The sequence below is a fragment of the Equus caballus genome, chromosome 5 (genome assembly GCF_041296265.1).
Source record: "Equus caballus isolate H_3958 breed thoroughbred chromosome 5, TB-T2T, whole genome shotgun sequence".
In the NCBI taxonomy this organism is placed as follows: Eukaryota; Metazoa; Chordata; class Mammalia; order Perissodactyla; family Equidae; genus Equus; species Equus caballus.
In genome coordinates, this window is record NC_091688.1 from 55407399 (window position 1) to 55434463 (window position 27065).

Below are 27065 nucleotides of genomic sequence, written 5' to 3' on the forward strand. Positions count from 1 at the left end.
TAAAAGAAAATCTCCCTGGTTGTTGTATAGAGAATAGAATTTAACAAGGAGAATAGAATTTAACAAGAGAGAATATGGGGAAACCAGTTCTGAAGTCGTTTATTTAGGACATTGATTTCCATCCCTAACTTTCTTGGTGTCTTCAAGTGCCAGATCTTATTCAGCTGGGTGTTCCTGCTCTAGAAGAGTATTTTAGATGATTAGTGGTCTGGGAAGTTTTTACTCTGGTAGGGCATCAATTCATTTTTCCATCTCCCCTTTCATTCATTTATCTTCAGTCAGTCCATCTGTCCGTCCATCCATCCATCCATCCATCCACCCATCTATCCATCCCACAAATGTTCATTGAGATGCTGCTATCTGCCAAGCCCAGTACAAGTATATAATTTCTCGCCTGGAGCCCTGTACAGTCTATTTGTGGAGAGGGATATGCAAATACATAAATAAATATAAAACACTTTAATAAGGATTTTAATAGTGGAATGTGCAAAGTCTAATGGGAAGCACCTAGCAAGTAGCCAGGATAAGAATAGTTGACATTTGAACAAGGTCTTGAAAGAGGAATAGGAATTTGACAAACAATAATAATAAAAGCTTAAACTTAAGCTTTAAACTTAAACTTTAAACTTGTCTTTAACTTCTACTAGGTGCTAAGCATTGTGCTCAAAACTTTACATACATTATCTCACTTAGTCTTTCTCCCAACCTAGCAGGCTAGGCGGTATAATCCTCATTTGATAGACGAGGACACGGAAGCACAGAGATTGAAAAACTTTCCCAAGTCACACAGCTTGTCAGTAGCAGTCCTTACTGTTACACCCATGTCTGTATGGCTCCAAAGCCTAATTTTTAAACTATATTATTTCCCTATTATTTACAGGTTGGAGTATGATTTCTGTTGGGGAATATTTTATATGTATAGCTCTTCTGTACAGAGTGCAAATTTCTATAATTGTTTCATAGAGATATATAGGATGTGCAAAAAATTTAACCCATTATTTCAGTCATTAGTGATCTACCTTTTTAAGATCTTTTCTGTCAGAGGATTTCAGGCAAGAGATTAGCATGTAAAAGGCAGTGAGGCAAAGAAGACCTTGCCACATTTGAGGAAGATGAGGGGTTTGGGGAGCCTGAAGTACAGGGGGTAGAGTGGTAGAGGTGCAAGGGATGAGCTGCCGGGTAGGGTGGGGCCTAGGCAGGATGGCGCCACACAGCACGCTATGAGTTTGTCTTCCTCCCGTGGGCAACCTCAGCAGCCTGCTTATTAGCTTTCTTTCTTTACAACCTGGAGAACTGGATCAGGTCCCGATTGATCTCAGCAACTGACCGGCAGCCTAAAAGAACAATGCAGTTAAAAAGTTCATTTCTCTAAGACATCAGTAACCAACCCCATCATGGTAATGGGATGATGCAGTGAGAACAAGCCTGACTTGATCTGCATGCTCACCCTGATAAAATGTTATGTACACAGAATGAATAACATGATTCTGATTGCATTGGGAATTATTTTGTGCGCCTGTGCCCTTGTCCTCTTTTAACATGACCGTGTCAAAATGGCATGGTAAAAATATAAAAACACTATTTTGGCATTCTTTTTATCAATTCATGTATGCAACTTGGCCTTTATCTCGGTCTTGATAAGGCTCGGGAATATAGGAAGTATCTGTCACAGAGGAACATGACTCAGGGACAGCATAAGAGATGGGGTGAGTATTTCATACAGCAACTGCCTTCTCAAGGAAAGTTCCGTAAAGTGAAACACCCTTCTTTCATGGAGGATCTTGATTAAAATGCAAATTTAAGACTGTAGCTGAGACTAGACACAGGGATTGAGGAGAGTCACTTCAGATAAGAAGTAAAGAGAGAAGGGAGAAAGAGAAACTGGCATGATGGTTTGTGGTGGAGAATTGTGGGCTCAGGTAGACAGTGAAAAATCCCTGGGGGTGAGAAGGCTGAAAGAATTTAACAGGATGTGTAATGTTTCGCTTGAAGTTCTTCCACATCTATGATGCATGCAGCTTCACCTTCCAAAACATTACTTTAGCGAAGCGTATTACTCACAAAAATATAACTAATGAGAGAGACTTTTCCTAAAGATGGAGACCGAGGAAAGAGCTGAGTTTCATGCAGAGTTGATTGTAGTGGACAGTAACGGCAGGCTTGGGATACATAAATAACTAGCAAATTGAACTAATTCAGCAGAAGCAAGACTTTGGAGCCAGATGTGGTGCTCTTCACAACTGACAATGATCTTGAGAGCTTTGAGTTTCAGGGCAGAGAATAGTGGGGCTTCAAAGCAGGCCAGCCTACTCAAGGAGCACAGAGATGCTAAAATATAATCTTTGATTGTATATTGCAGTGAAAACAATATTTGAACTATGAAAAGTGTCTCAGTACTTGCATCAAAGTGTTATGATGCCATTTTGAGACAGTCTGAAGCCTCCATTCACATGTCAGCCCTAGTAATATTTGTGTCGTTACTCTGCTTCGTGTAAGCTCTCATCAGACTGGTTTATGGTTCCTGCACGGTACCAAGGACACTGCCTTACACTTGGTGGAGGTTCAGGAAAAGTTGGAGAGAGAATGCATAAGTACAATTTATTCTTGCTTTTTCATTACTGTAAATTAGAATGATATTCACACTAAAATGCTTTGGTTAATTTAAAGTGAAGTGAGTAATTCCAAACAATAAACTTCAAGAAGATTCATGCACTTTTCTAATTCAGCCTTCTCCCTTTACGAGGAATGAGACCTTAGTGAAGTCTGTGCAGCCTTGTGTTGATATGATTTATTACCAACATTTTTGATTTTCAAAACAAATCATGATTTTAACCTTTCTACAAATAAAATTTCAGCAATTGGCCTTGCAGCTAGAAAAACATTACTTTTAAACGTATCTTGTTTTCAGCAATAGGGCAAATAGGTTTCTCTTCCATGGCTATGATGACACAGGGTCATAAGTGAAAAATATACACATTTCCTAGGGGAGTTAGGAGAGAGAAGTCATATCGACAGATCACCTCCTGGGTGCCAATTGTGTCAGGCGTCTTGCATGCATTGTGCAGGGAACGCCTAAGGGGTGACAGAATCTCTGGGGTTTCATGCTATGATTCTGTATTTTTATGAGTTCCAGCAAAAGCACAGGCCCCCATCCGAGATCTCCTCTCCCCCAGGACTAGCCTGTGCGTCTTCCCTGGAGGAGCCATTCTCACACAGACGATGCTGAGGGGTGCCCTTCTGCCTGGGTTTCCTGTTCTTTCTCTTCTTCCCGAACTCTCTTCTCTGTCCCATATTTGGTTGTGGTTACTAATTTTTCTATACATTTCAAACAGGACATTCTCATTGTAGAACGATTAGAAGGAGAGGAGTATAAAAAGTCAAGCATGAAACTGCTCACAATACTCTTTTTCCTTTCTTTTTACCCTGCCGCTTTTTAAAAAGGGGGCTCTCCATTCTCTATTTCAGAAAAACATTTTCCAGCCACCACGTACACCCCAGTCATTGTTTAGTGTAAACTTTCGGTGAAATAAAAAAGCTTTGTTATTGTGAATTCCCCCAACAAGTTTCTGTTAAAAGAGGTTCAAACATCATTTCACCATCAAAAAATAGTTGGGGGAGCAGAAGTCATCTCAGCCTCCTGGAATCTGCAGAAGCCCATAGGTCTTCCCATCCCTCTACCCTCTCCCTCCCAGGGGCAAAAGACACCAATATGATATCTGTTCACACTTGTGCTCCTTCCATCGTGGGAGGGACTCAGTGACGTTGGATCATTTATTGACTTATCTTCACAGGCTTTGAGTAATAGGGTTCTAGTCAAAAGCTGATGGTCCTGGTCCTCAAAGCCTTGATCCATTTCCCGTGTTTTTATTCATCTGCTCAGTGGAAATTAGGCTGGTGCTGGTGTTAAAGCTGATCTAAGTTTTCCAGCTGGTACTACTCAAGCCCAAAAAGTTGAGTCTGCAACTCAAATGGACACTAGGAAACTTGGACACTGAATACAAGATACTTGTCTAAATATCAGACTAAAACCAGACTTGAAAAGCCTGGACGTCTTGCCTTGTGCCTGGCACATGGCAAATGCTTGGTTACATCTGTGGAAATAAGTTAATGGCATGAAAGTGGTATTGATTTCATGTCAGAGCTCTTGATTCATTATTTCCTTACGTCCGGAAAAGGTCTCTGTTATTACTAAAGTTTAGAATTGAGGAGTGAATGGAAGTCTTAATGGGGTTCATCTTTTCTGTCCTCTCACATTGCAATCATGACCAGCTACAGAACAAATACAGTCAAAGACAGAGCTATTGGCCACTGGCGTTGGGTAGGACAGTTCTTTTCTATGAGACACTCCAAGCATTTTAGGACAGTTGGCATCCCTGTGCACTAAGTACCTGCAGTACCCATCCTGCAGTCACTGTGCCAATCAGAAAAAAATCAACTAAAAATCCAAATCAAACGCTCCTGAAGAGGGAACGTACATTCATGACTTGAGAACCACTATTTTACAGGATCCCTGGGATTCCAGGTTTTGCTAAAATGTATAAGTTTTTATGAGCACTACTTTACAAGAATTTCAGTTTTGACTGAAATCCACCTGTACGTAATGTCAAGACTTTTATGTTTGTCTTGCTGTCTGTGGTTACACAAGACAAGGCTTTCCTTCTCCCCTTTCTCTGCTCCTGTTTGTATCTATCTCCTCAGCCCGTCCATGATCCTCTTTTACATACTATCTATCTCAACTTCTCACAGTCCATGAATGTTACTTAAAAGATGACACTCAAAATCACATCCAACAAGCCTGATGTGATCTGAACAGGCCAGAGTAAAATGGAGCCCTCCCTCCCATAATCTGAAGGTGCATTTGCTTTTGTAGCAGGTGTTATCACATTTTGAGTTTGTGCTTAGTCTTTGTCTGGGATGTTTCTTCCCTGCCTTCTCTTCTGGGCAGCGAATGGGCGGGGGAAGCTGAGCCAGAAGGAGGGGCTGCTGTTCTTGTTCTTCAGACCTCCCACTTTCAGCTCCAAATCAGGAAAAGAATTGTAAAAACTTACCTGTAAGGGTCATGGATGTGTGGAACTCATTTTTTAAAATGTTCAAAACCTCCTCAACACCACGTTCACCCTGGTCCCAAGACAGAGAGAGAGAGACAGGGAGACAAAAAGAGGCATGAAGGAACATTCCGACCATATGCTGAGTACAAATTCCAAGTGTGCTCAGAGCTGTGGTGGGGATGATGGGGGGTATCTGTGAAATTAGAACTATGTTAGGAATCAAGGGAAGCGAAGAGGGAGATAGGGGTGAGAGCTCTTGAAATTTTGCAACATGCTCAGAGGAATCATGGAGATATGGCCCAGGTGCAACTGTTCTTCAGGAACCTGGGTCACCTGGAAAAATGGCTAAGCTTGGGGGCTAACCTACAGAAAAGCAAGGAAAACAATGAGAAGCACCTTATCTTTCTGCTGGTTTTCATTTTGCCATTCTCACCTTGCAGGCAAGACCCCACAGGATTGGTCTCCCCAGAAAAACACACTTAGCCCCAAGGGCCAGGGACTTTAGCACATCATTGCCAGTTCGGATCCCACCATCCAGGTACACTTCAATTTTTCCTTTCACAGCAGCCACCACTTCTGTCAAGGCATCGATCTGAAAAGGAGAGACATGTGTGGCTCGAGGGATTTCTGTTTTGACTCTCAGGGCATCATGGGACAGCAGTGCCCCCTCAATGGGGGCGAGGACCAGGAAGTCCAAGCCGGGCCATATCTCACAGCTTCTTCCCCTCCTGCACCTGAGGCTGCTGGCGCCTATCAAAGCAGTGCAGCTACGTTCCGAAGGCCCAGGAACTTTCTGTGGGCTCTCCCTCCTGCCATTTTCTGCTCTGCAGAGGGCAGATTCTCTCTGACTCACTTGTTCAGATGCCTACAGCTTGGAAGAACCTCTTGGTTCCTCTTCACACCCTAAGGCAGACATTTTCCATTCATTTTAATCTTCTTCTTTTCAAAGAACATTTTGACTTTTGATTTTCTTCTGCCTTCTCTGTTTCTAAGGTGGTATGGCTAGAAATGTTCTCCACTACTAAGGCACTAAGTCTTTTTGGCAAAACAAGAGTGATCGGCCGTGGCCCAAGTGTCTTTACCGCAGCCTCTCTTGTGTAACTGGGCTACACATTGTTCCTTACACATGTTTGAGCAACTTGTTCCTGACTCCCTCACGGGTTATCTGAGACATGGGATAGGATTGCAGCAGCAACATTGTAAAAGTAGATTTGAAGGCTTTGAAAGACAAAACAAAAGCAGCTTATCACGTTGGCTTGGTTTCTCCACTGGACCTTATCTCTCACTTTGCCTCTTCAATTTCAGGACCTGTGGCCAACAGACCTTGCTGCCCCAAGGTGCCCCAGACCCAGCTGTGCTCCTGAGCACCTCCAAGTCTGTGAGGAGGGGTGAGAGCAGAGTCTGAGAAAAGACTTGGGGAAAGGGTTCTGGAACTGCCTCAGGGCTCCTGTTCTGTGCCTCTTTGAGGGACAACCAGAGAGGAGGAGTAGCAACTGGGCCCTAGGGGGACTTCTGCTGCTGAGGGAGTCAATCAGAATTCTACCTGAATGAGATCCTTTGGCTAAGACTCAGCAGAGTATGAAATCCGGGAGGAAAGAACTTTGCACTTTAATTTATACGTGGAGGAGAATTAAATATGTTTTGGACTTACATGTTAATGGAGAGAATGCATGTTCAAATAAGGGTATTTTTATGGCGCCAGCATGGTATTATTTCTATGATGTTGTGAAAAAGAAATGTGTTTGTGCAAACTCTTCTGCTGGAGCCATACTGGACAATGGAGCTGATGGAATTTGAGATACAGGTTAGGGAGTGAATTTCAGCCTAAGGTCCAATATGGCTTTAGAGTTAATTTTTGATAGGTCAAAGCAGGACATTCATTAGAGGTTTCTGGGGACAATAGCTAGCTTATCTTTCTCCCCAGTCCTAGGAGGAATCACAAGGGGTTTCACAGACACAGAGACTTTGCTCAAAGAGTCACGGGCTTCACCAGGAGGGGACTAGAGTGAGAAGAGTGAGACAGTTACCTTGGGCCGAAAAACTAAGACAAATAATATTTGAACTCAATGTTTAATAAATCAAATGGAAACTTTGACCTGAGGGCTGGGGACTTGTTTTTTATAAATAAAATAAATTAGATCCAGGGCCAGGATTATGGTGAGATGAATGAGGCGGGGTTATGCAAGTACAGCGACAGATTTTGTCTTTATTATAAGGTTGATATTTTGTTCACTGTGGCTTTTTTTGGCATTAATTTTCATTTTTAAAATAATTCATTAAACTATTATTTATCTTACTAAGTTTTTCTGGCACCTTAAATTTTGAGCCAGAGGCAGGTACCTCGCTAGCCTCACACTAATCTTGGTCCTGTTCCTGGGTGACCTGGGGTTTGGTTGTTAAGTCAAGAGGCTTGGGAGAACAACATGTTGATGAGCATGATGAGGTAGGAGAAATTCTTCTCTCTGACTCCTGCCTTTGCCAACACTCATTCTTTATTGAAGTGCAGTGGGAGAATTAGTCAGCCTCTTTCTCCACTTATTACTCAGCCCTCCCAAAGGGAGCAAGACTAGCTAAACTCATTCATGAGAGATAGCCTCTTGTATAATGTTTTACTAGAGTGATTTCGGTATTCTACCCTCTTTGCTACTTGTTTTTGACGGCCACTTCTTTGCTTTCCACTCTAATCTGATAAGCACAGTTGGGACTGCTCAGAGCCTGTGAGGCTCTTTTGTACTATCTGTTCTGCCAGTTACTGGGTGTGTGACAGGTGGGTTTGAGGGCATCATGGCAGGAGTTGGGTGACAGAGCTTTGCGTGTGTTCTACAGACTTGCTTTATGCTGGGGGCATAGGTGAAGAGTTGGGGTGGCAAGCAGGAGGCCTGATCTTTCCCTTCAGTTCTGCTCTCACAGAGAGCCACAGTTAAGTGTGCCCCTTGATCTCCATGTCATTCCATGCCTGTGGAGAGGAGGAGGCGAGTAATTGGCACCTTAAACCTCCAAGCATCACAAACCTTGGAATGTACAGACTGGCTCATGTAGCTTTTTTATTTCCTGGAATTGGTCTTAAAGAAGTAATTGAAAATGTACTAAAGATTTAAGGATGGTCACCGATGTGTTGTTTAAAGTAGCGAAAGCTTGGAAGCAATCCAGATGTTCAACAACAAGAAGTTGGTTATAAAAATTGTCCATTCATACCACACACCATTAAAAATAGGAGAAGCATATACATTGAAATGATGCTCTTAACATATTAATAAGTGAAAGAAGAAAATTACAAAATAGTATATGTAGTTTTTTAAACCCAAAATGTTATATTTGCATTAAGAAGTTGATAAAAACAATTACCAAAATATTGTTATTAATGATAGTGATGAAATTAGGGGTGATTTTTATCTTATTCTTTTTTTCTTACGTATATTTTATAATTTATAAACAGTAAACAGTAAATATGTTTTACTTATATAATAAAAAGGCCAAAAAACTTCAGAGAAAACAAACCCCACTTCCCTTTCTTAAAATAAGTCAAGCAGCAATAGAGGAATCTCTTGAGAAAATACAAGCTGTATATACCCATGAAAATAAGTCAATTGATTCCAATTTAAAGATTCTTTCCCTGCCTCCCTCCTCTTCATTTTCTTTCCCCATTTCCCCAATTCATAAGTTAGGGGAAAAAATTACAGACTGTGTCAGATTTTTAGCAAAGGATTCCTAGGATATTTTAAAGTTTTCTTGTGAAAGACATTATTTGTTAGCTTGAGGGAGAGACTGTTCCTTCCTGGGATGTGTCATATGAGAAAACATGAAGTTACAACTATGCCAACAGGCAAACTTCAAGCAGAACACTTTCTTCCAGAAGGCAGGAGACCTCAGTGGCTTTAGAACATCTGTCCCATCAAATTCCACCTTAACCCCTTACTAACTTGTCAAAATGTGAGCAAGAGTTTAATATCTTTAAACTCAGTATCCTTATCTGTAAAATAGGGATAATAATACTCATCTTGCAAGACTGTTGTGAGATTTAGAGGTGATGTATGTAAAATTTCTAAAAATAACCTGGCACACACTAGGCTATCTTTTTTTTTTTTTTTTTAAAGCTTGGCACCTGAACTAACAACTGTTGCCAATCTTCTATTTGGGTGTTTTTTTTGCTTTTTCCCCCAATCCCCCCAGTACATAGTTGTATATTTTAGTTGTGGATCCTTCTAGTTGTGGCATGTGGGATGCCGCCTCAACATGGCCTGATGAGTGGTGCCATGTCCTTGCCCAGGATCCGACCCAGTGAAACCCTGGGCCACCGAAGTGGAGCACGCGAACTTAACCACTCGGCCACGGGGCCGGCCCCTAGGCTATCATCAGTGATTAGAAGTTGTTAAAATTCACAGGTACATAGCAACGTATGAGGCAAGAGAGATGGGAGTATGCATCAAATTGCACAGAGTACCTTGCTGTGGACACAAACACACCCACCACTCACAAAGACACCCTCTCTGAAGTCATCCTACTTACAGAAGCGAGAACCTCATCAAGCTGCCTCCCACCATGATTGGAAACAATGATGCCTTGGACGTTGTGCTTCACAGCTAACTCTGCATCCTCCTTTGTCAAGATCCCTTTCAGGATGATGGGCAATTGAGTTATGCTCTGAAGCCAGGAAAGATCATCCCAGCAGTTGGATGGGTCTATGGAGGACATCTGGAGACAAGGCCCTGAACTCTGTGGGGAATAAAAGAGAAACTTAGTCCCGAACTCCTTCAAGACTGTTTGATCCATTCCAAAGATGAGACACATTTGGAGAGCACCATTTATAAACTTGAAAAGAGGAGCAACAATACTACTTCTAGCTCCTTTTCCTAACAAAATTTGTGTAAAAAGAATTTCTACTTCAATTGCTTATTCCTTAACCATTAATTGTGTCCCTGCTCAATAATGACATCAGGATCTGGGGACACAGAGACAAATAAGGCAGTCCCTACCTTAAAAGAACTCACAGTTTAGTAAGTGGGATAAGGTAAGCAAAAGCATTCGTAGGCCAATGTAAAGTGTTATGGCTGAGATATGCACAGAGTAATAAGAACTAAGCAATACCTCAATAACCCTAAATCAGATATTACCCAATATTTATCCTTGGCTCACCATGTGAACCAAATATCCGCAAATCACAACATGTCCCTGGAATCTGAGATCAGGATTCTAGAAAACCTCAAGGCCCATTTGAGGTTAATGAGTAGAACTGTTGAGTCACTTGGCTGGGTATCACAGCTGCTCATTGCTGAAAAGGCTGGTATTGTTATCTCTACTGTAGCCGAAGGATTCCAACTTTACCATGGCTTGCTTTCTCTGGGGCATTCCATCCCATCTGACTGTAGGATTTTGTGTGTGTGTGTGTGAGGAAGGTTGTCCCTAAGCTGACATCTGTTGCCAATCTTCCTCTTTTTGCTTGAGGAAGATTGTCGCTGAGCTAACATCTGTGCCAGTCTTCCTCTATTTTTTTTTTTTTTGAGGAAGATTAGCCCTGAGCTAACTACTGCCAATCCTCCTCTTTTTGCTGAGGAAGACTGGCCCTGAGCTAACATCTGTGCCCATCTTCCTCTACTTTATACGTGGAAACGCCTACCACAGCATGGCTTTTGCCAAGTGGTGCCATGTCCACACCCGGGATCCGAACTAGGCCGCCGAGAAGTGGACGTGTGAACTTAACCGCTGTGCCACCGGGCGGGCCCCTGTCTTCCTCTATTTTATGTGGGATGCCACCTCAGCCTGCCTTGATGAGCAGTGCTAAGTCTGTACCTAGGATCTGAACCTGCAAACCCTGGGCCGCCCGAGCAGAGCATGCAAACTTAACATCTATGCCATCTGGCCAGGCCCTGACTGTAGGATTTTAATGAGGGAAGTAGTCTTTGCAGTCACCTATTCATAGTTTCCAAACAAGTGTGCTGCAGTACCCTGGTGCCCCAGGGATGAGTTCTAGGTGTGCAGAGATATTGACCCCTCAGTTCTCAAGGCAGCAGGATGGAGCCTGGGCTGGCTATACTCCGTGGGCCAGTCATATTGGGTGTGAGCATCCTCTTCAGAGGGTCAGTTTATCTAAGTATGCTATCCAAAATTATCGTTTTCTAAGTGTGTCATAAAGCAGAAAATGTTGGAAGAACTTGTTTAGTTTACTCTCGTATTTCATGAAAAAATCCTTTCCCTAGCTTTCTTATTTCTCCATATCCAGCCCTGGCCAGAACACTTCTGGTGAAAGGATGGGCAACTCCAGGCATGAGAACATTTTGTCTTATATTCTGCTTGTCTGGAATTTCTGGGTACCAGGAACCAAATCCACTTTTTGAACTGTTGCGTTCCCAGTGTCTTGCACAGAACAGACACTCAATGAATTCTTGTGGAAAGAAAGAAGGGAGGAAAGGGGGATGGAAAGGTGCCTCCTGGATTGCTCGCCCATTGGCTCTGGTATCTTTCCTACCTCTTTAGGTGATCGAAGATCTTTCAGCAGTAAGTTTGTCTTCAAGTCCACTTGGTTTCGAATGTCATGTCGCCTGTTGCCAGTTATGGGTACATCTACAGTGATGACCAGAGCTTTGAAACCCAGCGATTCTACCCTCTGGATCAGCTGTTTGTTTAGCTGCCGGTCGCGCTGCACATAGAGTTGGAACCACCGGAGACCCCTGGGGGCAGTAGCAACAATGTCTTCAAGGGTACAGCTGGCATACGTGCTGGTGATATAGCAGATATCAGCTGCTTGAGCAGCTGCAAAGCAAATGACACAACTCAGGTTGGAGGAGATAGAGGCATTCTGGACTCGGATGAGAAGCCCTAGGAGTCTGTGTTGCCTCTGACCAGCTTGCCCTGTGAGTGAAGATACATCTTGACTTCATTCTGCTTCTCTATGGGGCAGGGATAGGAGGCGTTTGATCAGACTGGGAGGCCTAAAGCTGTCTGGGTCCCCCTCTGTACAACCTGTCTTACAAACCTTGCAGTTCATACTAAAATATTTCCAACTGAGATTCATTTAGTCCTCAGAACCATTTTGGGCCATGTTGCAGCTTTGAGATAGGAAATGGGCTTCTGGTGAACTCATTAATGAAGCAGAAGGGAATTAAAGAGGACAAAGGATGAGAAAATGTAATTCCAATGGAGAAGACTGAGCTTGTACTAGAAAAATCATGATATCCAAAGTGAGAAGAACACTAGTTCTACCACTTTTTACCTTTGTGAACTTAAGTCTCATTTTCTTTATCTGTAAAATGGAGGAAATACTAATGCCTCTTTTACAGGGTTAGTGGGAGATTAAAGAAGATACTAGATATGGAAGCATTTTTTAAATTACAAAGCGATGTACTGTATAAATGCTGGTGATAATAAGGTTAATGATGATGATAGTGATGATGACGTGGACAACTGCTGCTGCTGCATAGCATATTTCACATTTCTTGCTTTAATCATTTTCTGTACGATTCTCCAACAGGTTAATGTCACTACCATTCTACAATCCATGGGCAGAGAGTGTTGCCTAATCAAGAATTAATATTTTCAATTCCTGATGTCAACAGGAGATAACCCATTCTTTTGCCCCACCCTCAAAACAACACAACACATTCAACCATGAAGATTTAGTAAAGTAGTCATATTCATATAGGCTATTTGTATTTCAACCTAGCCAGACTTGATTCCTAACCAGATGGATGTCACTTTCAGCTCTAGAAAATTCTTGGATTCATTGCTTCCTATATCATGGAGTCAAAGGAAAAGAGCCCAGGGAAGCTCTGAAAAACTTGCGAAAAAACAGATTTGACTCAGGACAAAGATTACAGAGAAGCCACAGGAATATTTTTAACCCCTTCCTCCTTCCTTCTCTCTTCCCTTCCCTTCTTTTCTCTGCTCTTCTCTACTCCTTATTATTTTTTTGGTGGTGGTGGGGAATAAGGGAAGAGAATGAGGTGCTACTAGGAAGGAGACATACCCCACAAGAAACTTTTTGTCCAATAAGATGACAAAATCAATTGAGGTGAAAGAAAATGGAACATCTGAATAAGAGCACCTGCCAGGGCCTTGTGTTAGGACCTAATGTCATGACACTCTCCTCATCTGAACTTCAGAGGCTCACCATTCAGCCCCAGCCTTGGCCCATAAGGGGTGAAAGAGAGCCCTCCCCTTGAGGCCACACTAAGCATCCTTTTCCCCACAGAGAGTGTGTCAGAGGAGCCAGTGTGCCTTTTCTGTGGGGTGGCTTGGTGGGATTTCAAATCTCCTAATCATCTGTAGCCCCCTCTCCCACTCTAACCATGTTTATTATGGAAAATGGGTATTTTCTCGATCTTGGGTGATACGTTCACAAACACAGCTTTAAGCATTCTTTTTTCCACCCTCCTTAATTCTAACCAGATTGCTGTCCCTAGGCCCTTTCTGTAGAGAAATCCTGGAGCTGCCTGGCCACGCTCTGAAGGATACCTCCTGCATACTTCAGGGCCCCTGGGAAGGGAGCCTCAAGGTGGGGTTTGTTCATACCTCTGGCTGTGCTCATTTCTCCATCAGGCCAGGCAAGGCAGTGGAAACCTGTGGGTGAGATGCAAATGGGAGCACTGATCTTCTCCCCTTGGATTATGGTCCTGGTGTCCACCTCTGACACATCTTTTAAGTACCGGGGACGGAGGCGAATTCTGCGCTGGACAACAAAGAGATTTTCTATTAGTGGGATTACTCTCCAGCATGCGGGTGCTACCTGGTACTGAGGCCTCCAGATTCCTGGTGCGGGTTTAGACCAGACTGTGTTCCAAGAAACCTCTGGTGGGGTCAGTTGGCTGGTAGCTGATTAGGCAGCATAGACCAACTGAAGGCCCCTCTCCAGGAAGCCTCTCCCAAGCCTATTCCTTATTAACCTACCTCCTGCGTCCACACCATTCCCTGTCTTGCTCTGTCAAAGGTCTGTGTCTCTGAGCCATGCCTCCCTGACCAGACTCTCAGCACTTGGATGTTTTGATTCATTCATCATATCAAGCACTAGGGAAGAAAAGAATAAGCAGGAAGGAATTCCAGGCTCTTTCCCTCTAAGGTTAGAATCAAGTCTCCGCAAAGTAAGAAAAGGTCACTGAAAGGACAAATCTCAGGGAACGATCATGGTGTTATTGTTTTTTTTACTAGCGGCTAATTCATTTGAAGATTTGACTTAAATACAGCTTTAGAAGAAGGCAGGAAAATTCACAATTAATACTTAAAATATGCTTTTAAGACCAATAGATACTTAGCCTCAGGGTCCAAAAATGCTTGTTTTTCACAAAATCTTGTTATTTCTGTACACAAACTTAGAAAGATTTTTCTGGAAACCCTGATTGTGCAAACTTGAGTTAGATAGCCTCAGTTACTTCATCTGTGAAATTGGAGCAACGATCCAAATTTCCTAATAGTCTTGTGAAGACAAAATGAGATAGAGCAATTAAAGTGCTTGGTAAAGGGCTAATTAGGTAGGGAAATACAGAGTATAGTGTTCACCTTGCATCCCATTTTTCAGTTTTCTTCTGACCTCTCTATCAGAGGGGTCAGCAAACTTTTTCTGTAAAGGACCAGATAGTAAATATTTCAGGCGTTATGGACCATACAGTCTTTGTCACAATTATTCAGCTCTGCTGTTGTCATGCAAAAGCAGCCATAGATAATATGTACATGACTGAGCTTGGCTGTGTTCCAATAAAACTTTATGTATGGATATCAGAATCTGAATTTCATATAGTTTTACATGTCACAAGTTCTTCTTGTTCTTTTGATTTTTTCAACCATTTAAAAATGAAAAACCATCCTTAGTTTGTGGGCCATACAGAAATAGGCAGTGGGCCTGACTTGGCCTGTGGGCTGTGGTTTACTGACCCATGACCTATCCCCTGCTGTTCCAGTCCAACCCTTGAATTGCTCTTCTTTCATCCCTAAGACTCCTTGGGTCTTCATATTTCTTCTAACCTGAGTCCTCTTTCCTGTCGTACATTATCTCCTCAAAACTAGAAGTTTAGGAACTGAAGACATTAGGGCTATCCAGCAGCTTCTCCTCCCTGCCCAAGTGACTGGTGACCTTCTTGTCCTATCTCGTCAGGTGGCAAAGCTTCTGGGAAACAGAGGAGGAGCGACTCACTTGTTCCAGTTCTGCAGAGGCACTGAGATAAGTTCTCTCTCTGTATCCATCCTTTCCCCACCCACCTGTCCACGCTCCAACCTCCCCTCAAAGCAAAACAACAACTACAAAAACCATTATTACAGCTTGAGTACTCTGTTCTTTGGAGGCAGCAGCCAAAACTGCTACTTTCCAAGGAGCTCTCAACCAGTGCATCCTAGTTTAATAATAGAAAGGATACAGAAGACCAAACTTTTTAAATGCTGCGATGTTGTCTTCCTTTGTGAAGCCTTCACCAGCTCCTCCTTCAATATAATCCCAAGTTGTCTTAGAGAGGCGCTCCCGTGCCTGAGCCTGAAAGTCTGTCAAACACACGAAGGGCATTTCTGGGGCTTCAAAGGATAAACCAAAACAAAACAAACAAAAACCAGTAAGAATACTTCAGACGTAGAGGAGAGAGCGAAGAGGGGCTACAGCATGAAGCTATGGACTCAGCATTAACCCCCTGTATTCTTTATCTCAATGGACGTACTGGCAAAGATGCTGATACCTCAGCCAGAAAGCAGGGAGTCATGTTGCACTCCTCCATTCTCCCACCCTCATCCCCAAGTCCTGATTATTTGGTCTTCAAAATACCCCTCATGTCTGTCCCCTCATCTCTATGCCCCCTGCCTCAAGCCTACTTGAGGCCCCACCACCTCTTGGAAGATTGTTACAAGAATTTCTTATCTTTGTCTCTTAGCCCCCAGATTCACTCTCCATCTTGTTTCCCTCCAGCTGCCTGGGATCTTTCTAAAATGCAAGTCTGATCATGCCTCTTGTCTTTGAAGGGCCAAAATCATGGCATTCACAGCTTTCCAGGACACAGCATCTAACTGTCTCACCAGCTCCATTTCTCTGTGGCTTTTCCTTGTCATTTGAGTCACTGAATACTGGAGGGCTATTTCATACCTCTGTGCCTTTTTGGGGGGAGATCCATCAGGGTAGGAAAATTGGGACTGAATTGATACTTATATATGGGAGTTCCCAGGAACCTCTGGATGTATGATTTGCCTGGGGCTGTAGTTCATGTGGGGAAGGAAGCTGACATCTTTCAACTCCTCAGTTGGGTTATTGAATATGTTGCTAATTTTGACACCAAGAAAACAACATATGTTACCTCCATTAGTTCCCATCCCCAATCTGAACCCTATAAACCTGGAGGTTAGTACTTCTGATACAACCACCCCTGAAAGAGGAGAGGGCAGGTTTGGGGGTAAATCCCTCCAGTAGGGGCAAGAGCAATGGGAATACTAGCTGCAGATATGCTGAAGGCACTGGTTGCAATCAGTCACAGAATGTAGAGCTCCTGCATGAGAGGATTCCATCAGGAAAGACTGAGAAATCTGTAGTTCACAGCTCTAGACATCTCCCTGGCAGTTGGCAGTGGGGTAAATATTAGTTAAAGGCCATGAGTAGAAATGGAATGACTTAAGTCATTGACTAAGAGATGGGAAAAAGCCCTAGGAACTAGGGATTCAAACACAAATGGGGCAGCTCTTCTAACGGACGAGGGGGCCAAGAAGGCCAAATGAAAAGTAGGGTGCTGGAAATCTTGGTGGGAGTAGGGATGGAGCAGAACTGACCTGAGGGCATCTAGGGCCACATCAGAATCTAGTCATGTAAAACAGAGAAGTAACCTCAAACACCCACCTAAGGGGCTAAGCAGAAAGAAGTTATATGACAGACAGAAAACAGAGCTCCTGGGATGTGCGGTGGGATCCAGATGGAGGCTAGGGGGAGGAATTTGGAGCACAGCCACAGAGCTTTTTATAGGCAATGCACCCTGTCGATGGGTGGGCAGGGAGCTATTGAGGTACTGAGTTGAGTTTGACAAAGTATAGCAACCGTGTCTAATTTATCTTATTCCTATTCGACTCTTCGAAGGCTCAGTAACTTTAGTTGAATGAATTAATCATTGTGTTTATCCAACTGTATTTAATCACTAATTTATACCTCTGTGTGCATAGAAGAGTTAACACAACAGGACTGAGAATGTTATCCCTTGAAAGGTCTGCTTTCAGGGTTGGATCTTGGCTGAAGTCTGGGAACTTGGATTTTGGGAAGGTTCCCACCAGTGCCTGATAAGGATAGCTCACTATTCTAAACTGTTTGTGCAAATAACGTGGTTTATGCTGAACATCTGCTTTCATTCTGGAGAAGCTACCGTTTTGGTATGGGTTAGGCAGAGGGTGTTTATATGACCAGCCCCCAACAAAATACCTGGGCACTGAGTCTCTAATGAGTTTCCCTGGTAGATAAAATTTCATACATGTTGTCGCAATCCATTGCTGGAGGAATTAAGTGCATCTTGCTTAATTCCACTGGGAGAGGACTCTTGAAAGCTTAGACCTGGTTTCCTCTAGATTTTGCCCCTTGAGCTTTTCCCTTTGCTAATTTTGCTTTCCATTCTTTCGCTGTAATAAATTATAGCCTCAATTATATGCTATGTGCCATGAGTCTTCCTAGTGAATCACTGAACCTGGGACCCCCCCAACACACTTTGTAGCCCCAGGCATTAGGTTAGTACATGACGCTGAGGTGCTGTTCATAAATGTTCATTACTTGAACTTAACATTCCCCGTCTGTCATCTCTCTGCCTTGTTGAATGAGAATTTTCCACCAGGTTTCAACTCCTGATCTCTCAACAAATCTCCATATCCTATACATTACACACTCACAGAAATGCTTTTCTGCAGATTTCTAGCATAGAAACTCAACAATGCTTGTGTCTAATCCAAGAGAAATGGCTCAAATGCACTCAGGATTACTTGCCTGGAACAATGTGAATTATGTCATCTGAAAGCATCTTTATATATACTAAACACTATTTTATCTCATTTCTGTCTACTATTTTCTTTTCTATCTGCTATTTCCTTTACACTTCCCTGTAAAGTAGGTAGAGAAGGTATTAATCTCTTCATTTTGCATTTGAAGAAAATGAGGGCTAGGAAATGAAATAACTTGTGAAATATCAGGCCATAAATTATTACAGGGGAAGGCTCAGAATAATGTCTTCTGGTAATGTCTAAAGATAAACATTCTCCATTTTCAATTTCATGATGCAAAAAAAAAAAAGAGTTGGTTCACATAAATTACTTGTTATATTGAATTTTAAAGAATTTCTTAGGGTGAAAATACGATTATGATGCATTTTTTTTTCATAGCATATATAAAGCTTGGTAGAGTGCTGAGCCCACTATTTTTATCAGAGGTCCAATATAAGGCTTATAGTTGAAGAGAAGGGCAACTTCGTTGTTCAAAGCTTTCTCTAAGTTTGGGAGGGAGACTTAGCAGTATACATTTTTATGTGTTCCAGTTTGATCCATACCAGACTTAAAGACACCAGAAATTAAAGGGAGGATCCAAGTTTTCTAATGGCTTTCTTGTGTTTCCATTTTATTTGATCTCCATTTCAGTATTTTTTCTTCTTTTCTCCTCTATCCCAACAGTCCAAGAGGAAGAGAAAGGGGAGGAATGGATAAAAGTGTCTTGCACCCTGATCAAGAACTTGAGCTCATTTAATCCATTCATGCATTTTGTCTCATGGTAAAAAATGGTGAGGCACAACTAGCATACCAGTGATAAGGAAACTGAAGTCTAAGAGTAAGGACATTCAGTGGTACCTGTTGCTAATGATGTGAGGTTCAAATAGTTTTCCCTAACCACGGGAAGGGGGAAGGACACTGACTGGGGCCAGTAGACATTTCAAGGCAGAGTTTGCTTTCTTCAATATTGCCATTTGATCTAATGCAGTTAGGCTAGATAACAAATTGTCTTCCTTTGAAGGTTTCATCTGATTCTGTGCTACCCCAAAATGTGTCTTTTTGGCTTGATTATTTTTGAGAACAAAAGAAACTTCTCAGGAAGAAATTTTGACCCTTCCCCTGACTGCCTAAAAGGATTTAAGATAGCAGGCCTGTTCCAGGAAGGAGCTATCACCATAGAGAACTATAGTATAATATGAACTAGGGGTGGTAGTCAGGGAGGAACCTAATAAGGCCCATTTGATCAAAGTCCTCTCATTATCTTTACAAGACATGACAAATATTTATTTACCAAATGTTTGCTTTTCCATCTCCATGTGGACTGCCTTCCTCCCCTTTGAATCCCAAACCACTACCCCCAACATCCTCCTTTATCTTTAGCTGAAGATGGTATTTAAGGTGGTGGCTTCAGACGTTTTGGTGAATTACTCAGTTTTCCTGGTTTTCTCCCATGTATACATGTTATTAAATCTGTTCGATTTTCTCCTGTTATTCTGTCTCATGTCAATTTAATTCTTAGCGCAGCCAGAAGAATCTATAAGGGTAGAGGAGAACTTCTTCCTCCCCTGCAACTCATACAATTCATGTTGGTGTCACTTCAGGAACTCTTGGCTATCAGAATTTTTATTTGTATGAAAAATTCCTAGGCATTCTAAAAGAAGTCTCAGAGTGGAAATTGCAGGGTAGGTCATTGAGAGGCCAGAGGGGAAGCAAAGGCTGCCTCTGATGACCCCCTTTAGGTGCTTGGTACTGCAGGGTGGTATCCTTCAAGACCTTCTGAGTTAGTTCCCTGGGAACTTATGCCCAGTTTCCCAAAGGGGTGGTAGACGTAATGTCAAGGCTACACTTTGAGGGCTTTGTTTCAGAGATTACACTGTTCCAGGTTGGCTGAAAGAGCTTTAATTGTTGTATATGGGGTGATAACCTCAAGGTGAGTGACTGCAAAGCCTAGGGCCATCACCATAGCAATGGCAGTATTGAGAAAGGAGAAGTTATAGCCAGAGGAGGCCCTGGTCATGGAATGCATGGTGGCAGAAGGGTCCCAGAGCTGTTGGGCCCACAGGCAGGGTCAGGACCAAAGACATGAATCAATACCACCTGTGGCTGAGGGAGGTGAGCCCCCAGGGAGTCCCCGAAACGGGGAGGAAAGGTCAGAGTGAAGGACTTAGATTCCAAGGAACATCAGACCAGATAGAGTAAAAATGAGACCAGCCTGTTTCTAACTTTGGAGTGGCCTGAGGAACTAAAGATTCCATCTGTATGGAGTGAGGAACAAACGGGCTAGTGTGGGTCTGACAGGCACCAGTCTAGTCAGATGCTGCAAGAATTGACTGGGGTTTCTATCTGCCCAGGATCAGTTCTGGCCTCTTCCCTGAGCCCTCACACATTGTGAATTGAGGACTCAGGACCCATTCCAGGTCATGATGGCCACTTTTTTTGTTTTATTCTGTTTTGCATAAAAGTAATCTCTGCTCTTCAGCCCACCACCCCTCAGCCACTCTCATTAGCCAGTTTTCCTTGCCAGTCATTAAACTTCCCCTCTTGACCTGTAAGCATGTTCTACCATGAGGAGCAGGATGTTTCAGTTCTTCAGAACCTCTTTTGCAGTAGTGATGGGGAGTGACTCATGTCTTCCTTTCACTCTAGGAGCTTTGGTTATCATGGGTTGGAGGAACTTTTGAGGCTCTGAGAGGAGGTACATTTATATTAGGGATATGCTTACCCTGGGGCTATGTTGACCTAATTAGTTCGTTAGCTACCCACTGTCCCCCCTCCCCAAGCCATAATGATCACAAATCCTGACTGGTGAGAATTATAAGACAATTAGAATGGTTGTGCTTGATGGAGCTGAGAGGGTCTTTAGAGAGATGGAGAGATGTGCACAAGCTGACACCATAGCAGAATTTAAAAATGAACCTATGTCTCTTGTCTCCTTATTCAGTGCTCTTTCTGACATAGTATGTGACTCTGACAATTACCTCTGGATAGCCTGGATAGCAACATTGCCTGGAATTCACTTCTTATTTGAGAATTAACTTCTTGGCATAACTTAAGGTTTTAGAGACTTATCCACACGGATTTCATCATTCCAACTCCTCCTCTACTCCTTCTGCCCCTGGTTGGTTAGCCAAGATCAGCAAAAAGGGCTGAAGCTAGAGTACAGGGTAAACTCTTGGTTATATAATTAGTAGACTAGAGTTAGTGGCAGACTGCTTCAGGGAGGTTGCTGACACTTACTAGTTACATGAGCATAGGCAAGTTACTTCCTCTCTGTGGGCCTCATTTCCTCATTTGAAAAACTATAGTTTTCTATATATTTCAGTTTAATCTCTACCAGATTTGGAGCCACCAGAAATTAAAGATCTGGCCGAGGTCCTTCAAGTCCTCACATTCTGTGCTTCCCTTGCTTGTAAATGCAAAGATCTCTGTTTAGACAAGATCGTGCTAACATTCTAGTTCAGCACTTACTTTGTAGCAATAAAGTACAAAACGGGAAACCAGCACATTATTTGAGCTTATTTCCTAACACCGAATACCTGGGTGCTCCCAGCCTTCCTTCCCTCTTCCTCACCAACTTTGAGGCCTCTCTTTTTACAAGCTGTTCTGGCATGTGGGACCATCTTACGGCTTCTGTGAGGAGCTATTTGACCAGTCACGACGCCATTTCCCTTTTACAGGAGGATATGGGTTCTCATCCACATGTTCTCCCTGCTCACAGACCAGGTAATCCATCTCACTACATACAGATGCCTCTTCCTCCTTCCTGAATTTCTCCAAACTATTTGCTGATTTTTTCTGAGAAATCTTTCTCACCACTTCTCCCATTTCCTTAATCTCTCCCATCTCCTTTCCTTTTCCATTTGTAAACCAAAAATAACTCCATAGTGGCAGATGAGATTAGTGCTGTGGAGTCCCTTGGATCAAGAACAAAAAAATAAAAACATTTTGACGCACTTAGACTGGGTAAAGAAGCTCCAAAACCTTCGAAAACACCCTCAGAAGCAGCTTAAGATTTCTTCCTTAAGTTGCCACTAAGCTCTCTGTTTCTCTACTTAAGCCTGCTTTTCCTCATCGTCAGCATTTATGAAAAATAAATGAAGTATTTATTACACAATTTTCTTGGTTTTCAGTTTTGGCCTATGACTAGAAATGCAACAACATTGCTTTATACTCATTTGCATTGCAAATATGCCAATTTTCTGCTACTTTGTTAATTAAGTGGGTATTTTCCAGTCACCTGGGAATCCAACCGCTATTTTAATAGCTTTCTTTCTATAGGAAAATATGTGTTGAATTCCAAACAAATGACTTCCAAGTAGAGTTTTGGACCACAGGTGTGTTATAAATTGTGTGCTTTCTATGAGGTCTTGGAGACCGTTTAGGACATTCTGGGAGACATTGATCCAAGAGCTCATACGGCGGTGTGTTTTTTTTGAGGAAAATTAGCCCTGAGCTAACATCTGTGTCCATCTTCCTCTATTTTTTATATAGGACACCTGCCACAGCATGGCTTGATAAGTGGTGCTTATGTCTGTGCCCGGGATCTGAACCGGCAAACCCCAGGCTGCCAAAGCGGAGTGCATGAACTTAACTGCTCTGCCACAGGGCTGGCCCCTCATATGGTGTTTTGAAATGTTAGAGATGTTCTTATTCTATTGAGCAGTGGAATAATTTGGTTACACAAAGACCTTTGGAGACAGCATGATGATTCCTTAATAATAATGATGACAATAAGATTGCAATGATGGCACTGTGTAAACTGTTTTATGTTCATTAATGTTTCGACCCTTGTAATAATCCCCAAACATAAATATTATTATCCCTATTTCACAGATGAGAAACCTAAAGTTCAGAGAGATTAAAATCTTATGCCCAACATCACACATCTTAATAATGTGTTCTGACTCCATAGCCTGGCTCTTAAGCATCATCAAAAGAAGCAAATGTGTACAGACAAGTGTAGTTTATAGACTGAGGGAGCTTGTGCTTAAAATGCCATGGGTGTATGCAGCTTTGCTTCCTTCCCTCCACAAAATCATAACTCAATCAGAAAGGAAGAAAATTTCACTATTTAGCTGGCGTAGGGCAGGAGTATTTGCTATCCCAAAATGTGTCTCTTTGGCTTGATTATTTTTGAGAACAAAAGATTCAGGAAGAAATTTTGACCTTCCCCCAACTGTCTAAAAGAACTTAAAATAAAAAGCCTGTTACAAAAGCTATCACCATAGATAACTCTAGTAGAATATGAACTTCATGTGGTAGACAGGGAGGAACCTAGCAAGGCCCATTTGATCAAAGTCCTCTCTACCTCTCATTGTCTTTATAAGGCATGACAAACATTTATTTACCAAACATTTGCTTTTCCATCTCCATGTGAATTGCCTTCCTCACCCTTGAGGTCCTAAACCACTATTCCCAACATCCTCCTTTATCTTTAGCTGAAGATGGTATTTAAGATGGTGGCTTGAGCCATTTTGTTGAGTTACTCAGTTTTCCTGGGTGTCTCCCATGTATACATGTCATAAAATTTGATTTTCTCCTGTTATTCTGTCTCATGTCAGTTTAATGCTTAGAGCATCCAGAAGAAGCTGGAGGGTAGAGGAATATTTCTTTCTCCCCTATACTTGTCATAAATAACGACCTTGAACATTTAAATCAATTTTAACAGTCTACAGAGCACTCTTCCATCTATTATTCCATTTGATGCTCACAATAACCTGGTGAGATAAAGGGTGATCAGAAAGTAGATGTTCAAGAGCCTGTTTTATAGATGACAAAATTAAAACCCAGAGAATGCAATTGAACTATCTATGCTCAAAGATGAGAATGGCAAAGCCTGACCAGGAACCCTTCTGCCTTCTTTAGATATACTTGAGCTAGTATAGAGTATTAGTGGTATATTAGGAGACGTTCAGGTCTCTGTTCTGTAGGGTTGGAAGAACTGCGTAAAGTGAGCTTGGTCAATTCCTACAAAATCTAGACCATTGGGAAAGGTGTCCTGTGTAAAGATCACTGCTCTTGCCCCTTCATTTGCTCAAAAAGGGTGGAATGTGCAAAACAGATGTCAGAAACTACACAAATGTTCAGAACAAGCTCTCAACTCTATTGTTTTCCCCACTGACTTTAGGTCTTGTTGGTGTCTCTATACCTAATAGCGGCAGTCACTGGGACGCAACAGGAGAGAGCCGAGAAAGGGTAGAAGAGTTGGGGACGGAGAAAGCCAGCTGTGGAATGGAGCTTTGTCTCTGCCCTCCTCCTAGCACCACTCACTATGGCAGCTACTCTAGGTTGTATTTCTAAAGACCATTGCTTTCAGCTGCTAATGAGTCTCCATAAGGCATCAATACCTGAAGGAGTCCCTAGAGGCAAGAAGATACTCTCACAAGCTTTGTAACTTGGCAAACAGGGGCTCAAACCTCAGCTCTGCTACTTGCTCACCATGATTCCATGAAAAAGTTATTTGTGAAAGAAGAATATTAACAGCTATCCCATAGGACCCTCAGGAGGAGTAAACACTATAGCCCATATAAAGTTTCTAGAACAATGCCTTGTAGAGAGTAGATCATCAATAAGTAGTAGATCCATTTGTGTTATTCCTTTTGTTGATGGTATGTGCACACTCATCTGAGGCTCTGGAGGTTGAAAGTTGCTTCAAGATTTGAGTAATTCTGTGATAGTGTAGTTCGAACCTTGTGTCAAATTTACTCGCTAGTTTCTCCACCAAGGTTTACTGAGTACGTGCTATTAGCCGGGAAGGCAGAGGCATTTACTGCTCATTATGTGCTCCTCAACATTTCCCAGTTGCTTAAAGATGTGCAGAGTTATATGACTAGTTCTGGCCAATGGGCTAGGAGTGGAAGTGAAATGTGATAATTCTAGGCCAAGAATTTAAGAGCTCATATGTGATCCTCTGTCTTTCTTTTCTCGTGCCACAGCAATCTAGAGGCCATGGCCTCCAGAAGGCATAGCTATAAGATAGAGGCAGCTTGGATCCCTGAATCACCGTTTGGAATGGAGCAGCCCTGGAGATCAGATGATTTCATATGAGCAAGAAGCAAATATTTGTGTCACTAAGATTTCAGGGTTTATTCTTTACTACAGCATAGCCAAACATAATCTGATAATTTATCTAGGCATTGTGCTAAACACTAGAGATTTAAAATAAAACTAATATGATGTCAATCTCTGCTCTCAAGAAGCTGAGAGTCAGAGGAGAAGACAGATTTCAATAGCTCGTTCTCTGTTAGTTGATATGACATAGAGCATAACAGAAATCCTTTTCTGGGAAAAGTTCTCTGGGAATTTGCGAATATTCCCATTGTTTCTCAAACGGTATCCCATTGATGATGTTCTACTCCATCTAGTCTAGCCATCTCCAATTCTCATCTACCTATAAAATTAAGATATGAATATCTATCTCATAGTGATCTTGTGAGAATCAAAGGATCTTGTAAAATGCAGAGTAGCCTAGGGATTAAGAGGAAAGACTTTGGGAGTTGTGCTTCCTGCTAGGAGGTAGAATATAATCAAAAGCTATTTCTCCTTTTATCCTATTTCCAGACCCTATTACACGCCATTGATCTATTTGTCTGTCTTATACCAACACCGCCCTGACTTGATCACTGTTCTTGGGCAGTTCTCCCCAGGTTGATCTATAGATTCAACTTGACTCAATCACAATCTCAGGAGGCTCTTCATTACAGGGAATTGGTACCTATTTCCAAACAAGTTTATTCCCCAAAGAAACTGTGCCAGTCCAATTGTTTGAGAAACACACACTTTTTTGCCTTTTAGAAGCAGTAGCCATGTCAGTGTTTTCCTCTACCTGAGGCCAGGAAGCAGTGGTCATGATACGAGGAGTACCTGAAGGCAAGGGGTGTACTTTTTAGATTTTCCACCACCCTTTCAAGTAAGCATATTTTGACCCATTTTCCCTCGAAAGGACACCCATAAATATTTCCCCAGGTGGTTCTGAGACTTAACTTCGCTAGACGTAAGCTTTGGTATAGTGTCTTTCAAGCAAACCTTCCTTTACCAGTCCCTTCAGTGTCTACTACATGTCCCTACAAGCCTCTCACCTTGGAAACCTACAGTTACCATTGACGATGATCCTACCTGCCACTTCATCTCCTTCCTCAGCTCCAAACTCCCAGAAAAGACCCAACAACAAACCTGATCTTAGCATCTTCCAGTACCTGGGATAAGTGGTGTCTGGAGGCAGCCACTCCAAGCCAGACTCACTACTCTGTGATTGGAAAGATACATCACTACCCAGAGCCCCAGGAGTACAGAAGTGGGTCAAGGCTAAAAATTAATCTTTACATGGGAACCCCATCCAGCTTGGAAGTAAATCAGCAACTAGGCCAGAGTAAGGTTAATTTTTAAAGGAACATTTTGTGCTTTACAAAGTTCCCTCATAATTAAGCAAAATTCCTTAAAAAATTAAACTTCAAAATAAAATAGTTGCTTATTTGCTCCCCAACTATATATTTTCCCAATTCATCAAAGATGGTTAGACGAAGGGACTGGGTTAGTTCACGTAGAGGATTTCAAAAGCCCCCCGTGTCGTAAAGGAAAGACTGGTCTGGGGAGGGGGGGAAGGATGGGTTAAGAGCAACCACGTCCCTGGAGCCCATGGGCAGAGAGCAGTGAGGAGTCAGGCAGGATGGTGTGAGAGGCCTGACCAGAGACTGGTAGGGGAGGTAGGGAGAACCATTCATGTTTTTGAGTGGAGAAATGCTGCAGTAATGTAGGCAGAAGGCTGGAAAAGCAAATGTGGAGAACACGTGAAAAAAAAATGAATTCTCCAAGAATAGTCCTGTGGGGTTCGCTAAAGATCACTAATTACTATCTAATTTATCCAGGTACTTTCCTCTGTGCTCCTGTCCCAGCTCTTGCCATACCCCGTTAGGAATGTAACAACAACTAGCATTTATGAAGTGCTTACGATATCCCCAACATGTTGCATGTGCTATTTCATTTGATTCTCACAGCAGGCGTATGGGTAAATATTATTTTCCCTATTTTTCAGAAGAGAAAATGAACTTAATTAATTTGCCCCAGCCTTTCATCGGTAATGAGCAGAACTGGGGTTTGAACCTAGCTGTAGCAACC

The 27065-nt window shown here is 42.4% G+C and overlaps 1 protein-coding gene across 9 annotated transcripts; it reads right to left on the bottom strand.

The window, feature by feature from the left end:
* Positions 1-444: 444 nt before the first annotated feature.
* HAO2 (hydroxyacid oxidase 2) lies at positions 445-26257 on the bottom strand. 9 transcript variants are annotated; one of them, XM_001497050.3, is made up of 8 exons: positions 26147-26257; positions 15398-15536; positions 13554-13705; positions 11512-11795; positions 9555-9761; positions 5482-5640; positions 5049-5118; positions 445-1334 (listed from the first exon to the last, which is right to left on the bottom strand). In XM_001497050.3, the coding sequence occupies exons 1-8, from the start codon at positions 26214-26216 to the stop codon at positions 1279-1281; spliced, it is 1137 nt and encodes a 378-aa protein (XP_001497100.2). In that variant the 5' UTR covers positions 26217-26257; the 3' UTR covers positions 445-1278. The 9 variants fall into 9 exon arrangements, with proteins under 9 accessions (XP_001497100.2, XP_014595683.1, XP_070124555.1 ...); XM_014740197.3 differs by having other exon boundaries at positions 15398-15506; positions 26147-26234; XM_070268454.1 differs by having other exon boundaries at positions 13554-13710; positions 13929-15536; positions 26147-26216.
* Between the last annotated feature and the right edge of the window lie 808 nt (positions 26258-27065).

Coding starts and splice junctions, on each gene's coding strand:
- HAO2 (XM_001497050.3), bottom strand. CDS start 26,216: ATGTATCTTTCCAATCACAGAGTAGTGAGTCTGGCTTGGAGTGGCTGC. Junction 15,537..26,146: donor CCAGACACCACTTATCCCAG/GTACTGGAAGAT, acceptor TATCCTTTGAAG/CCCCAGAAATGCCCTTCGTG. Junction 1,335..5,048: donor CACATCCATGACCCTTACAG/GTAAGTTTTTAC, acceptor TTGTTCTTTTAG/GCTGCCGGTCAGTTGCTGAG.